This window comes from Thrips palmi, unplaced genomic scaffold, assembly GCF_012932325.1.
Source record: "Thrips palmi isolate BJ-2018 unplaced genomic scaffold, TpBJ-2018v1 HiC_scaffold_5, whole genome shotgun sequence".
Taxonomy (NCBI): Eukaryota; Metazoa; Arthropoda; class Insecta; order Thysanoptera; family Thripidae; genus Thrips; species Thrips palmi.
Genome location: NW_023144632.1, coordinates 4,431,750 through 4,445,708, shown reverse-complemented (window position 1 = coordinate 4,445,708; position 13,959 = coordinate 4,431,750). Strand labels below are relative to the sequence as shown.

At 49.0% G+C, this 13,959-nt stretch overlaps 2 protein-coding genes and 1 long non-coding RNA gene across 3 annotated transcripts; 2 read left to right on the top strand and 1 right to left on the bottom strand.

Annotated features, from left to right (window-relative positions):
* Window positions 1-68: 68 nt before the first annotated feature.
* LOC117651004 lies at window positions 69-793 on the top strand. The gene is made up of 3 exons (XR_004588077.1): window positions 69-159; window positions 461-606; window positions 715-793. It is a non-coding gene; the product is annotated as an uncharacterized LOC117651004 (long non-coding RNA).
* A 1,795-nt stretch (window positions 794-2,588) lies between these two features.
* On the top strand, window positions 2,589-5,827 carry LOC117650995 (CLIP domain-containing serine protease 2-like). Its single transcript, XM_034394679.1, has 9 exons — window positions 2,589-2,648; window positions 2,941-3,028; window positions 3,207-3,486; window positions 3,567-3,848; window positions 3,939-4,047; window positions 4,187-4,368; window positions 5,095-5,193; window positions 5,291-5,489; window positions 5,573-5,827. The coding sequence occupies exons 2-9, from the start codon at window positions 2,951-2,953 to the stop codon at window positions 5,694-5,696; spliced, it is 1,353 nt and encodes a 450-aa protein (XP_034250570.1). The 5' UTR covers window positions 2,589-2,648; window positions 2,941-2,950; the 3' UTR covers window positions 5,697-5,827.
* On the bottom strand, window positions 5,795-12,248 carry LOC117651002. Its single transcript, XM_034394693.1, is given in 8 exon segments — window positions 5,795-6,183; window positions 6,267-6,389; window positions 6,465-6,669; window positions 6,751-10,033; window positions 10,036-10,406; window positions 11,388-11,560; window positions 11,646-11,791; window positions 12,059-12,248. Coding segments are annotated over 8 exon segments (4,446 nt in total). The 5' UTR covers window positions 12,089-12,248; the 3' UTR covers window positions 5,795-6,068.
* Window positions 12,249-13,959: the final 1,711 nt, after the last annotated feature.

Sequence of the window (13,959 nt, the reverse complement as noted above, 5' to 3'; positions counted from 1 at the left end):
CAGTACTCCACGGAGGAGGACCTGGCGCTGCGGGCCGCGGCGCGCCGCGAGGAGGAGCGGCAGCGCCGCCTGGAGCACGGCGTGCTGATGCGCCACATGCTGCACCGCGTGCACACCATCCCCACGCTGTTCGAGCGCCAGTCCCGCCAGTCCGCCGCGGTGAGTGCAGAGCACCTCGCAGAGCACCTCGCAGAGCACAGTGAGGGTGCGAACCTTCCACTATGCCCACGCCTGTCGCTCCGGTTCACTGTTGCATGCAAGCCCTGAAAGCGGTGAGCCGCGAAGCGCCTGCAGAGAAGAGAATACCGTCCCGCCAGACACCGCTGCGTGGCGGGCCTGCCTACCCCCGAGTTGACAGGCGCGCAGGCGCCGCGGCCGTCCCGTCAGACCCCGCTGCGTGGCGGGCTTGCCTACTCTCCTCTCTGCAGGCGCTGTCCCGCTCACGACCCTCTTGCTCCAGCATTCCAGGTCTCCGCCGACGGGGCTGTCCCCGCGCTTCTCCGTGGGCTTGGACGGGGAGGACCAGTGCGGCCTCGGATGCCCCGCTCTCTCAGACGACGAGGACGCTGCCGACGTGAAGGTTTTGGAGGCCGCCCTGCACAGGGGGTGAGTGGCGCCAGGTGGCGCCTTGGCCTTGGCGCCGTTCTGAGGGACGGAAGAAGGTGGCAACCGTCCCTACACGGGGTAACGACGTGCGTCCTTCCTTCCACCCAGGCCGAGGCAGTCGCGGCCCTGCAGTGCGGACGCCAGGCCCGCGAGGCCCGCCAGGGCGTGGAGCCCCGCGGCGAAGGACAAGCGCGGCGTGACCGCGGTGAGCGCGGCCCTGCGCTCGCCGGACCGCGCCAGCAGCAGGCTGAGGTCCTACCACCGCCAGCTGCCGCACCGCGTCGAGTTCAGCGAGGCGCTGCCCGGCGGCCAGGAGCAGGACGACCACCGCGACCACCGCGACGACGGTGCAGCAGGCTGAGGTCCTACCACCGCCAGCTGCCGCACCGCGTCGAGTTCAGCGAGGCGCTGCCCGGCGGCCAGGAGCAGGACGACCACCGCGACCACCGCGACGACGGTGCAGCAGGCTGAGGTCCTACCACCGCCAGCTGCCGCACCGCGTCGAGTTCAGCGAGGCGCTGCCCGGCGGCCAGGAGCAGGACGACCACCGCGACCACCGCGACGACGGTGCAGCAGGCTGAGGTCCTACCACCGCCAGCTGCCGCACCGCGTCGAGTTCAGCGAGGCGCTGCCCGGCGGCCAGGAGCAGGACGACCACCGCGACCACCGCGACGACGGTGCAGCAGGCTGAGGTCCTACCACCGCCAGCTGCCGCACCGCGTCGAGTTCAGCGAGGCGCTGCCCGGCGGCCAGGAGCAGGACGACCACCGCGACCACCGCGACGACGGTGCAGCAGGCTGAGGTCCTACCACCGCCAGCTGCCGCACCGCGTCGAGTTCAGCGAGGCGCTGCCCGGCGGCCAGGAGCAGGACGACCACCGCGACCACCGCGACGACGGTGCAGCAGGCTGAGGTCCTACCACCGCCAGCTGCCGCACCGCGTCGAGTTCAGCGAGGCGCTGCCCGGCGGCCAGGAGCAGGACGACCACCGCGCCACCGCGACGACGGTGCAGCAGGCTGAGGTCCTACCACCGCCAGCTGCCGCACCGCGTCGAGTTCAGCGAGGCGCTGCCCGGCGGCCAGGAGCAGGACGACCACCGCGACCACCGCGACGACGGTGCAGCAGGCTGAGGTCCTACCACCGCCAGCTGCCGCACCGCGTCGAGTTCAGCGAGGCGCTGCCCGGCGGCCAGGAGCAGGACGACGACCGCGACCACCGCGACGACGGTGCAGCAGGCCCCGGACGCTGAGCGCTAGACGCCTATCTACCAGGAGGGCAGTAGGTTGACGTGGTTGGCAGTTTCCGCAAGCGAGCGGAGCTGTCCGAGCATCAACCGGGGTATCAACACTGGGATTTGTACATATGTGAATGCGCAACTTTGAAATCAGCCAATCTTAATGTCAATGCTGTCTCCGTCGGATTATGGGAGATTGGAATCCCAAAGGAGAGCTTTGTTCGCTCGGCGATTATTTTTTAAATGTAGGACATTGTCTTTTCAAATGTTTTAATTTCAACTGCTGTACCAGGACTATAAGGTTACCAAGTCATTGTAAGAGGAGGGGGCTTCCTTGCGACAAATTAAACTTCGATTGAACTGGAAAAAAACGCTCTTGGTTTTACGACCAACTCCCCGCGCAACTACCTATCCTAAGCATAAGCTACACAATCTACCAATCCAAAGCATTTGTAAAACCGTCCTTGATCAGCGCATTCTTGATAGCGGGCATAAAGCTGCTATACTCAGACGTGCTGGTCGTGCTCCCGTTGTTTCTGTTCGGCGAGAGGCGGGTCTCCTGGCAGTGTGCGCCACAATGGAGTGCAACGTGGGGCCCTGCCTGCCGGCCCTGCCTGCCAGCCCCGCCAGGGGGGCGGCGAGGCGCAAGGCGCGGCGCTGTGCAGGCCGCGGGCCGCCGTCCCTCGGGGACCCTCTGGCCGCTGGGCGCCCCGCGCGGACCACTCCACGTCGCGCGGGGAGCGCCGCGCCGCAACGCGCCGCCGCCACCAGGGCCGCCACGGACCCCGGCACCGAGGACGTCTGCCTGGTCAGTAGCGGCCCGTTCGGCTCGGCCTCCGCCATGATAGGCGCTATCGCGGTCCCTGGCCCACCGCCGGCCTTGCCGGTGGCGGCTGGGGCAGCGCGGAAAATGCGTACTAAAGAGTGCTGCGCGGTAGGTGGCCGCTGGGGATGCAGCCCGGAGTGCCGGAAGGGGCAAACGGAGTGCGCACCAACTTCGGGCGCCACGCCCTGGCCACGCCCTGGCCACGCCCGCCGCGCTGCGGACCGAGGCCACGATGTACGCGGTCCCGGTGATGACACGGGTCTTGTTCCCCCAGGGGTGATGCCATGCGCGGGAGCCTGCCTTTGCTGCTGCTGACCCTGGACATCCTCTGCACTCCATGGCCGCGCGTCCACTCTCTCCAGGTACGAGGTTGCTTGACGGAGCTCCGCTAGCGCGCTGACGTTGGCTGTGTCGCCGTGCCTTGGAGGCCGTGCCGAGCGCACAGGGAGGCGTCTTGAGAAAGGCCACAGCCGCCTGCAAACGGGATTTGCGGCTTCGAATCACTCCCTTGCCACTTTGGCTGTACACCGTCTTCTGCAGGCTGGCTTTCTGACTGGCGTGACGCCGTCCTGGTCCGCAGCGGGCAGCACGGCGGGCGTAGGCAGGCCCTCAAGCACTGCCAGCACCGCCACCGGCCACCACACCGTATTCAAGACGGCGAGCTCAGCCGGCCAGCAAGTCACCCAGGCCCAGAACCAGGTTCGGCACACGGCAAGCACGGTGAGCACGGCGAGCGTGGGCGACGTGCTGCACGACGACGAGGACCCCCCCGTGAGCTACGCCTCGCCTCCCTTTGACTCGGCCGGCATCGCCCACTCAGGTACACGCTCGTTGGGCGTAGATAGCGCGAGGTCGGCCAACGCCAACGGCGTCCTTAAAGCGACGCTCTTCCCGGGCCAGATGGGGCCCAGGCCGACAACAACATGGACGTCCGCTCCAACAGCCCCAACGGAGCCCACCAACAGCAGCAGCCGGTCGCCTCGGACGCCTCGCCGTTCCACGACCCCGCTGTTGGTGGCGTCGGGCTGGGCAACGAGGACGAGGACCAGGTCCACCCCAACTGGCACCTCGTCAACGCCAAGAAGTGCGGGCTGAGCAAGGGCGCCCTGGCCGACCGCATAGTGGGGGGCTTCGTGGCAGGGCTCGGCCAGTACCCGTGGCTGGCGCGCATCGGCTACAACCGTAAGCGAGTCCGCCCCTGGGCGATACGCGGCGGTACTGGGTTCGAATCTTCCCAGGAGACTGAAGACGCCCTTCCCTTTCACCTTTTAGTGGACGGCGTGGCTCGGAGGGTGTACCGGTGCGCGGGGGCGGTCATCACGCACTTCCACGTCCTGACGGCGGCCCACTGCGTCAAGAACTTGCCGGAAAACTTCGAATTGTAAGTATAATGTAAGTGCCTGCCGCCCGTCCCGTCCAGCCGATGGCCGGCCGAAGGCCGAAGCCCAGTCCGCCGACGGCCGGCCGATGGCTTGGTCGGCTTGGTCTCCACGAGCTTTGCCCGCAAGCTTTGCCCGCAGTGCCGGAGTGCGCCTGGGCGAGTGGGACACCACCACTGACCCTGACTGCCAATACTCAGTGTGCGCCCCGCCAGTGTACGACATAGACCCGGAGTTCGTCATCGTGCACCAGGACTACAACAACCCGCGCTTCGCCAACGACATCGCCCTCGTCAAGCTGGCCCAGAAAATAAACTTTAACGGTAATTACAAGCACTTACAGCAAAACAGTCAGTGGTGGTAGCCGTGTCCTCATTCGCCAGCCCAAGAATAAAGGGCAGAAAATAATGACATGGTTCTACAGAACAAATTACTGAAAGTGGCGTCTGAAAGGGAATGCAACGAATTGAACTGTGGTTGATCTTCAACCATGTGTTTTTTTAAGATTATTTTTTTATTTTTTCAATTTGCCAGATAAAACTTTTTATTTTAACTAAAGCTTATCTAGCTTTATATTTATGAAATTGCTCAGTCTCTCAAACTCTAGTCAGTTCACAATGAAGCAGAGGTAAAAATATATTTATTATACTGGACATGATCATTTACTGTGTTTGAATAACATTTAACATCACGTAACATTAAATTTGTCCATGGACCCACCATACTGACTTTTATCTGGATTAACTCACACTGGGAAAACCAAACGTATACACAGTCCTTTTCCCATTAAGTTGAAGTGTGTATTGAGGGCCAAAAGAGTGACACCACTATAGGCTACCATTATCATTTAATTCAGGCTACCTCTTGGGCCTTACATCAAGCTTAACGTCGTAATTGGGGAAGGAATGTAACTGATCTACCACAACAAGAAAAGCCTAAAAGAAACTGCAACGCCTTTCAAAAGTGTGCACGTGTCATACGTTTGTTTTCCCAGTGTACATGTGACCTGAGCGCTGCGACTGCATTGGCTGCAAATGGCTGGATTGCAGGCTGGGTTGCACCAGTCTGCATTCTCTATGGCGACCTCCTCACCAAGAGCTTCGAGCAAGAACGGACAGAGGTAGCAGGCTGGGGTATCTTCGACCTAAGTAAGAGTGCCCAGTCACATCCTTCACTGCAACACAGCAACATTTACAAATCAATGTTCTCTGCTAAGCATTTTCGTAATTTCCACTCTGTTCACAGCCTTACAGAAATCCAGTCAAGAGCTGCGCACGGTTCACCTCCCAGTAGTTTCCAATTCCATTTGTCATGCCTTGTATCGAAACCAAGCCAACATAACAAAAAGACAGATGTGTGCTGGAGGTGAGATAGGATTCGATGCATGCTCAGGTGATTCCGGCGGTCCTCTATTGAAGGTGGAGGCTTACAATGGAGGTCCAAGGTGCGTAAGTATTTAAATGGATGGAATGAATTTGAAAATTTTAGATATCTATCACAGATGCACTTCTTTCCTTTTGTACTCAGGTATTACATTGTTGGCATTGTATCATTTGGATCCAAGCGCTGTGGGCTCACACCCTCTCCAGGAGTGTACACACGAGTGTCCTACTACATCGATTGGATATTAGACAACATTGGCTTAATTTAATATACAAGAGGCAAAAATGCTTTCATAGATTACTGCTGGCACTTGTGCATAACGCAGACAATCATGAATTAGCAAATGATTTGGACAAACACAAAAAATAAGTAAAAAACAAATAAATTATATTTCAATTATGACGTCACTTATCATGCATTGTAACCAAGCTCCAAAACTGTTCAGACTGAATACAAAATAGCATCAAAAAAATCAACTGCTCAACATATTTTCTGTTTAAAATTACACTATATACATGGTGCATATAATTCGATTTAAGAAAGAAAGAAATTTAAAATACATAGGATAACAAGGGCCCAATACTGTCTGAACTGTAAAGGCTGTATTGAGATCTTAAGTCAAATTCACGTAACACAACTTCTATTTACAAAAGCTTTCCAGTGTGACAACATAATCCTTAATATCTCTTATGTAATTGCGTACAAAAAATTTATCCTTCTTGACCCCTGTGACAAGATTTTTCACCTCCTGTTCCCTAAAAAAACAACATAAAATTATGCAAACCAATAATTCTATAGCAATTTTAAGCATTATAAAACTTAAAATTTGATACATTACCTTACTTTTCCAAAAATGTTTAACACTGTAATATGGTCTGGAGTGAATCTCTCCAAAAGGTCAAGCTCTACAGTCACTTGAAAGCACAAGTGCAATTTAAAACTCATTATAAGCGTTGAGAAGCTGAAGAGAGAGGAAGAGGTGTTAACATAACATTTATTATTATACATGTTGAAGAGGTCTTAACTATTGTATTACCTGTTCGGTGTGTATTCTAAGTTTAGCAATCCCTCTTGAGCAATAGCTTCTGCAAGGAAACTCTTGATGTCAATAACAGTGCTTCTTAGCTTTTGCATTGTGTTGAGAAAATTTGGAGAATGGTACAAGAGAGAATCCCACTCTTTTGTATCCAGTTTATCCATTAATATTTTCATTCCCCAGCGTATAATGGGTTTTGTAGAATCTGAAAATTGTATTGAATATGAAAATCAAAGCAGACAGTTTCATTAATAACTGTTGATTTTTCATCATAATGTATACTGACCTGAAACATTCCAAAGGAAACGTCCATGGCTGCCTTCTACAATCCCTTCAGCGGTAGAAGACATCTTGAGATGAACTTCCAGCTCAAAACACATGTGAGTAAAACTGAAAGACCACAAGTCTTCCCCCTTTTTCATTGCAATCCACAACTTGGGATTCGAAACAATATCATCAACAGATCGAAAATGCTCATCTGATGACGTATTGCTACAATTTTGATTAGAACTGGAACTGCTAGACATTTTTTCTGACAGATCGGAGCCAAAGGTGCCATTAAAAGTTTCTTTGCACTCCTTACTCACAGCAACAGGTCTATATTTGCACAATCGTTTAGATGATGAACTTTCATCTGAAGTATTAGGATCGACTCCTCTACAATCTAAACTATGATCTCTGGAACGTTTGGCAGTTTGTATGCCTTCAATTTTGTCAGTGTCATCCCTTGTTGATTTTTTGTTGATACTTCCTTCATCTTCCGGACTTGCAATTTGATGACTGAGACAAGAGTTCGCTTCATTGGAAGGCAATAGTGCCGAACTAGCCCCTTCAGACGGGAAAGGATCACAATCCATATCTTCAAGTGCTTTGACCAAATAACTATTTTCCTTGTTTCTTGAAATTGGCTGCATTTCTTCCAAATCAGGGCTATGCATTTGCTGCAGAGTCAATTCTGCATTCTTAATGGTGGTGTGCAGCAGATTTGCTCCAGAATCGTTGATGCTGGCTGAAATTTCCATGTTGACACTTGGAACATCTTGGAATGGATCAGGCTCATCTGATATCATAAGATGATGACTACTCATGTCACCAAGGAGGGTTGCTGTGGTGGGCTGCATGGCACCATCATTTCTTACTTCAGAATTTGGCCCATCAGCTTCTTTGTTGCTCGGTGATACATGAACTGACAACTCATTACTATGTTTAATTGGGGAATTCATAAGGCGTGATTTAGATTTGAATGGATTGGAAACATCCAAGAATGGAGTTGGATGTTCAGTTTTTGTTGAGGCTATTGGAGACCCACTGACTGCCTTCAAAGCAATACTGTTGGGAGATTTTGAAACAGAGAAATGAGATTTTGTTCTTGGAGACAATTCAGTATTTGCAGTTGTCCTCAGAGGCACTTCAAGGCTCCTCACTTCTTCCACAGCAGCTTGTACAGAGTGGGGGAGAATGGAAATAACTTTGGACTTAAAAGGATCGGCGCCAATGCGTGTATTAGACAAAGGCTTCTCTTGGAGCTCATTGGGTACTGGGCTAATAATGTCAGACATACTAGACAAACCCATACCGCTTTGAGTGTGTTCCACTCCAACCTGAGATGAAACAGCAACTTTCTTTGATAAGCTTTGATAAGCTTCAATTCCACTTTGCCTAGGAGGGGAGGAATTAAGAAGAGGCTTGGACTTGAAAGGGTCGGCAGGCAGGACAAAGCTGTCTTCAATTTCGAAAGAAGGGTGTCCCATTGGCAGTTCGTGAGCGTCTGATGAATGTATAGTAACACTTCCTTGCAGAAAATTGCTCTGAACTTTTTGATCCTTATCAAATTCTTCTTTGAAACTGGTAGAGGGTTTTGCTACACCGTCTTCATTGAAAGTAATTCCAGCCAAATCATTTGACACAAAGCCTACCTGGATATTGGAAGGAAGTGGTTTTGTCATTTCCATCGAAGTATCCATTGCAACAGTGTGGTTGGCCATACCACTTTGCTTGTGAGGAATTCTAGCCACATTGTTTGACGCCAAGCCTATTTGGATATTGGAGGGAAGTGGTTTTGTCATTTCCATTGAAGTATCCATTGCAATGGTATCATTGGCCATACCAATTTCCTTGTTTGGAATTCCAGACATATCATTTGCTGCCAAGCCTACTTGAATATTGGAAGGAAGAGGTTTGGTCATTTCCATCGAAGTATGCATTGCCGTAGTGCAGTTGGCCATTCCACCTTCCTTGTGCAGAATTCCAGCCATATCATTTGACGCCAAGCCTACTTGGATATTCGAAGGAAGAGGTTTTGTCATTTCCATCGAAGTATGAATTGCCGTAGTGCAGTTGACCATTCCACCTTCCTTGTGCAGAATTCCAGCCACATTGTTTGACGTCAAGCCTACTTGAATATTGGAAGGAAGAGGTCTTGTCATTTCCATCGAAGTATGCATTGCCGTAGTGCAGTTGGCCATTACACCTTCCTTGTGCAGAATTCCAGCCATATTGTTTGATGCCAAGCCTACTTGGATATTCGTAGGAAGAGGTTTCGTCATTTCCATTGAAGTATCCATTGCAATGGTATGGTTGACCATACCAATTTCCTTGTAAGGAATTCCAGCCATATCATTTGCTGCCAAGCCTACTTGAATATTGGAAGGAAGAGGTCTTGTCATTTCCATCGAAGTATGCATGGCCACAGTGCAGTTGGCCACTCCACCATCCTTGTGTAGAAATCCAGCCATATCATTTGACGCCAAGCCTACTTGAATATTGGAAGGAAGAGGTCTTGTCATTTCCATCGAAGTATGCATTGCCGTAGTGCAGTTCGCCATTCCACCTTCCTTGGGTAGAATTCCAATGTCATTGGATGCAAAGCCTACTTGGATATTGGAAGGCAAAGGTTTTGTCATTTCCATAGAACTATCCATTGCTATGGTTTGATTGACTGCTTCCTTCTCTGTTTGGAGAACTCCTGTAATTCTATCAATTGGAAAGCCCACTTGAATTTCAGATGGCACTGGACCTGAAGGCTTTGTAGCGGTACTTTTGGCTTTGTTGCTGTAGCGTATTTCATTCTCTCTTTTATCTGGAAAGGGGTTGTTGCCATGCTGAAAATCAGTCTGAATATTTCCTGGCAACGCTTGTGTAAATTCCATTGAAGTGCACATTATCTGAGTCTTGGAATGTGGCAAAGACTGTCTAATGGGCTCAAGCTGTATTTTATTGTCATCGGCCACTGGATTCTCCAAGCATCCAATGTGAATAACTCCCGGGACAGCTTTTGTGAAATCCATAGATTCATTCATGCATTGGGTAGTATCACCAAGGCCACAGTCCACATTGTTCATATGCTCAATGCCTATTTTAGGTGCTTCTGATGCAGAATGAGCGAGATTTGTTTGGCTCACAAACACAGAGTTTTCCATTGTTGGGGTCGGAACTGATGATCCCACCAAAGAAGGCGAAGTATCTTCATATTCTGATTGTGCTACTCCTCCTTCAAATAAAAACCTCTTGACTTCTGGTTTTCTTTCTTCTCCAGAACCAATGAGGACACTTCGAAGCTCGGTTCTGTCTATTTTATTGACAGTTTGGTGCTCTTGGACACAATGATTGATAGTTTGAGAAGCAAATTGAACACTTTGCTCCTGACACACAAATGTGCTCCCAAAATAGGATTCGAAGTTTTAGTTCCAGCCATCAAATAATTTTCTTGAGCATCCGCCTTCTTGTGAGATGAACAAGTTTTTATGTTTCTTGTAGATGTCTCAACAGCGGGAGGTGGAGCATCTTCTGATTCAAACTTTGGAATGCAAATATCACCAAAACTGAGTCTTGTTTTACCAGAAGGTTTCTGGGCCTGAGTCTGAGGTCCCTTTTTTCCTTTAAATTGTAGCATGATTTCATCACAAGGGTCATAATCATCTTGGATGCTCACTGATTTAGAGGCTAGGAGAAAATAAAAAAAAATATAAAAAATAAAAATAAATAAATAGTTCAGAAGGGGGAACTTCAACAGGTATAAGGTCCCATCAGGTATAATCCCATCAGGTATAATGTTCTTCAGGTATAATTGGCAACACGCATAATTCTCAACAGGTATAATGGATTAATTTTTGGTTTCATCAGGTATAATTTGCATCAAGTATAATTCCCAACAGATATAACTTTAATGTTTTTAAATTTATATTATATTTCACAATAAATTTGGCTCTGAGGAGCGATCCAATTTAGATTGGTCAACCGTGACACCTTGCTAGGTGTGTGCATTCAGAAAGCGAAGCAATAGTGGAACCTTGGCCAAGGAAGGAATCAAAGTACAAGTATTGGTACGCCACCTCCGCTTCGGTTACCATCAAGGCAAAGCAAACTGGGAACAACTGAAACGAAGGGCCAAAAAAACTCTAGGTATCAATGCTATACCGTACTTTAAATCGCAAAGTACACAAGAAAGCCCTGTAAACTTTTTGAGTGCTTGCAGCTGCAAACAGTGTGCTCACCATGTTTTGGTGGAGGGCTGAAATGACCAACACCTGCCTACTAGATGGTTTCTCAGGACGGACGGAAAATGTACCATCAATGAAGATCCATACTGAAGCTGGCAAAATTGTGTATTATGCCTGATGGGAATTATATTTGAGGAGAATTATATTTGATGACATTATTCCTGAAGGGAGTTATATGTGAACAGAATTATATCTTATGCTTCGCCTGTATTTATTATAAGATATCGGTTATATCTGTTAAGAATTATACCTGAGGAGATTTCGTGTTAATCAACAAAAATTATTTATGCGTTATATGTGATGAGAATTATGCTTGATGGGATTATACCTGATGGGACCTTATACCTGAAGAAGACTACTCAGTTCAGAAACAAATTTAAAGCTAATGGAAGTGAAACTATTTCTTAACTTAATATGCAAATACCTGAAAGTTGTGCTCTTGATCCAAAAGTGCTGTTATTTTCACTAATTGTGGTGCTAGAGTGTGTATTTGAACTATCACTGGTCACCAATCCTGACGATTCAGCAGAGGCGAGCAATTCCTCATATTCTGGAGCATGATAAACTGACACTATATCAGCTTCGGAGCAGAACTCTCTGAAAACAGAAGCAACAAAGTTTCTAAGTGATTAAATGTTTAAAGTAAGTTTATGAAGGGAAGGGTGTTGAAACAATCTCTTACTTGACAAAATTTTTCCCGGCGAAGCTTACTCTTCGCCGTGCAAGTGCAGTATGCGAGGTAAGATCATCATCCAGGGTGGTCTTAACTTCCAACGTGTTCACATCTTGCAATGGGGCTCGAGCATTAGATTTTGGCAGCTTTAGAATCTGTGGAGAACAAATGAAGCATATCGATAAACAATTAAACGGAGAAAATAACAGACTAAAAAGGACTTCAGACAACAGGGAAAGCTATAGCAAGCATTGCACTGACACAATGAAACCTCGTTATTTACAGCTTAAAATAAGAAGTAAGGATAAAAATGATTTGTTTTCGGAATAATGTAGAAAGTGAAAGTGAGAGGATCATTAATGTTTACATCAACTGTTTGAAGCACTGACTAACCAAACATAGAGCCCTATATCGTTACTTACGGATGATTTTCTTCTGTTTCTGTCTGCCATGGTAAATTCTAGAGACGAACCGACAAATTAAGTACAGCCGGCGAGAGCACGACTTGCAACACAAAGAGGATCAGAATCAACGATTGCCTGCAATCGGCCAGCCGTTTACAATTTGGAAGAACTAAATTTGAATTCGCATCACAACAGATCGGACGTTGTTTTCGAGTGTCACTTGTTTAGTTGGCGTCTGCCAGTATCCGCAGGACGTAAGAAGACACCGCCGCAGTCGGAGTGGAAATAACCGCTCTGTACATACACTCACATGTTTGTTGTGATGTAAACAAAACGAATGAAAGAAAGAATCAGTCTCTGTGCTCTGGAAACAACGAATGAAAATTCATGCAGTTGAACCGTGGGAAGTTGCTGAATTGTCTGCATCGAGTTATAGACGTTTCGGTGAGTCATACTTCTTGAATTTCGTGTCAGAGACGTTTCTATGGCACATGACACATGACATCGCCACCTGTATACGTTACCGGTTCATCATATCAGCGTATTTCAGATGTCACGATGTAGTCATGACATATACTTACGTCACGATTCAATCTCAAAATCTTTATTAATGCTAAGTTTCAATCACTGAAGTTTGAGTGACCTGGGTAATTCTGGTTACATGACTTATTGGATAAGGTCTTTGTTCCAAAATCACTCACCAAACAGTCATAGGCAGTCTAACTGATGTCAAAATGATGGGTTGTTGCTGTCAAAATTTCGACTCGTAGTGGCCAAATTGACCACAAATGATGTCGCAATAGTGCTTTGTGTTCTTTGGAGTAGTCTTATAATTGAATACCGTATGGGTTTGAAAAGCTTTCGAAGTTCTCAAAATTAATCTCATGGTTTCTTACATCTCTAATGTGAAATGACGCGTCACGTAAGGCTAGCGAAGGTGACAGTATTTTCGTTTCTAAAGAGAAATCAAATTTTTCTTTGTTTGGCTCTTTTTTCTTTTTTTTCTTTTCTTTTAGTATAAGAGGGTAGGACTTAACTTACGTAAGTTATTTATCAAACAGGTTTGCCACTCATGGCCAGTCTACTTTGAGCCTTATAGCTGCAATTGTGGACATCTTTGAAGGTGTCCTAGGCATCATGGTGTTGTCTGTCATGTCATGGAGTGTCCCCAACTCTTTGATTCTGGCCAGTCCCTCTGCTGCCTTGACACAAAGTGAGAAAACTCCACTCTATCTCAGCCATGGACCCAGTATCGTCCTCTTCCCCCTTTTGTTGCGGGTCGACTCGTGTAGTCCGTGCGACGCAGAACATTCTCCTTTTGTTATCTTACTCTTGCCTCTGATGAAAGACATGGGGTGGGACGCATAATACGATTTCGGATCTCCGGGACCGGGTGAGCCGTTTAAAAGAAACGGGCATTTGCAATGAAACAACTTGATCAAACGAATGTGCCTTGTCTGCGGACCTCCCCCTCACCCCCTTCTGCCCTCTCGGAGGGTGGGGGTTGGTGAGGGGTTGGGGGAGGGGTTGTGGGAGGGGGGCTGGTGGAGCCGCCGTACCACGCGCCGGCCGGTGCGCGGCCACCGCGCCCTCCCCGCGTATACCCGCGTAGAGCGGGGCAGCGGGGCGTGGGGCCCTCCAGTGCGCGTCGCTGCGCGTGCTGGAGGGGCTGGGCCCGCAGGATCAAAGCTGATCCCCATTGGGCAAAATGAAACTAGATGGAACGCCTCTTCCAGCGATCCCCTCCGATGTTCCTGACTTTGTTTGTGGGCTTATCAACAAGCCAAAAGGTTGTTAAAAGCCAAAAAACAAGGTACGGAAAAAGTTTATCAGTCAAGATATGATTAACTTTCGTCATATTTTTGGAGAAAAACCACGACTTGAAGAGGTTTGGCTTGAACCCCAATTTTGAGGGGCAG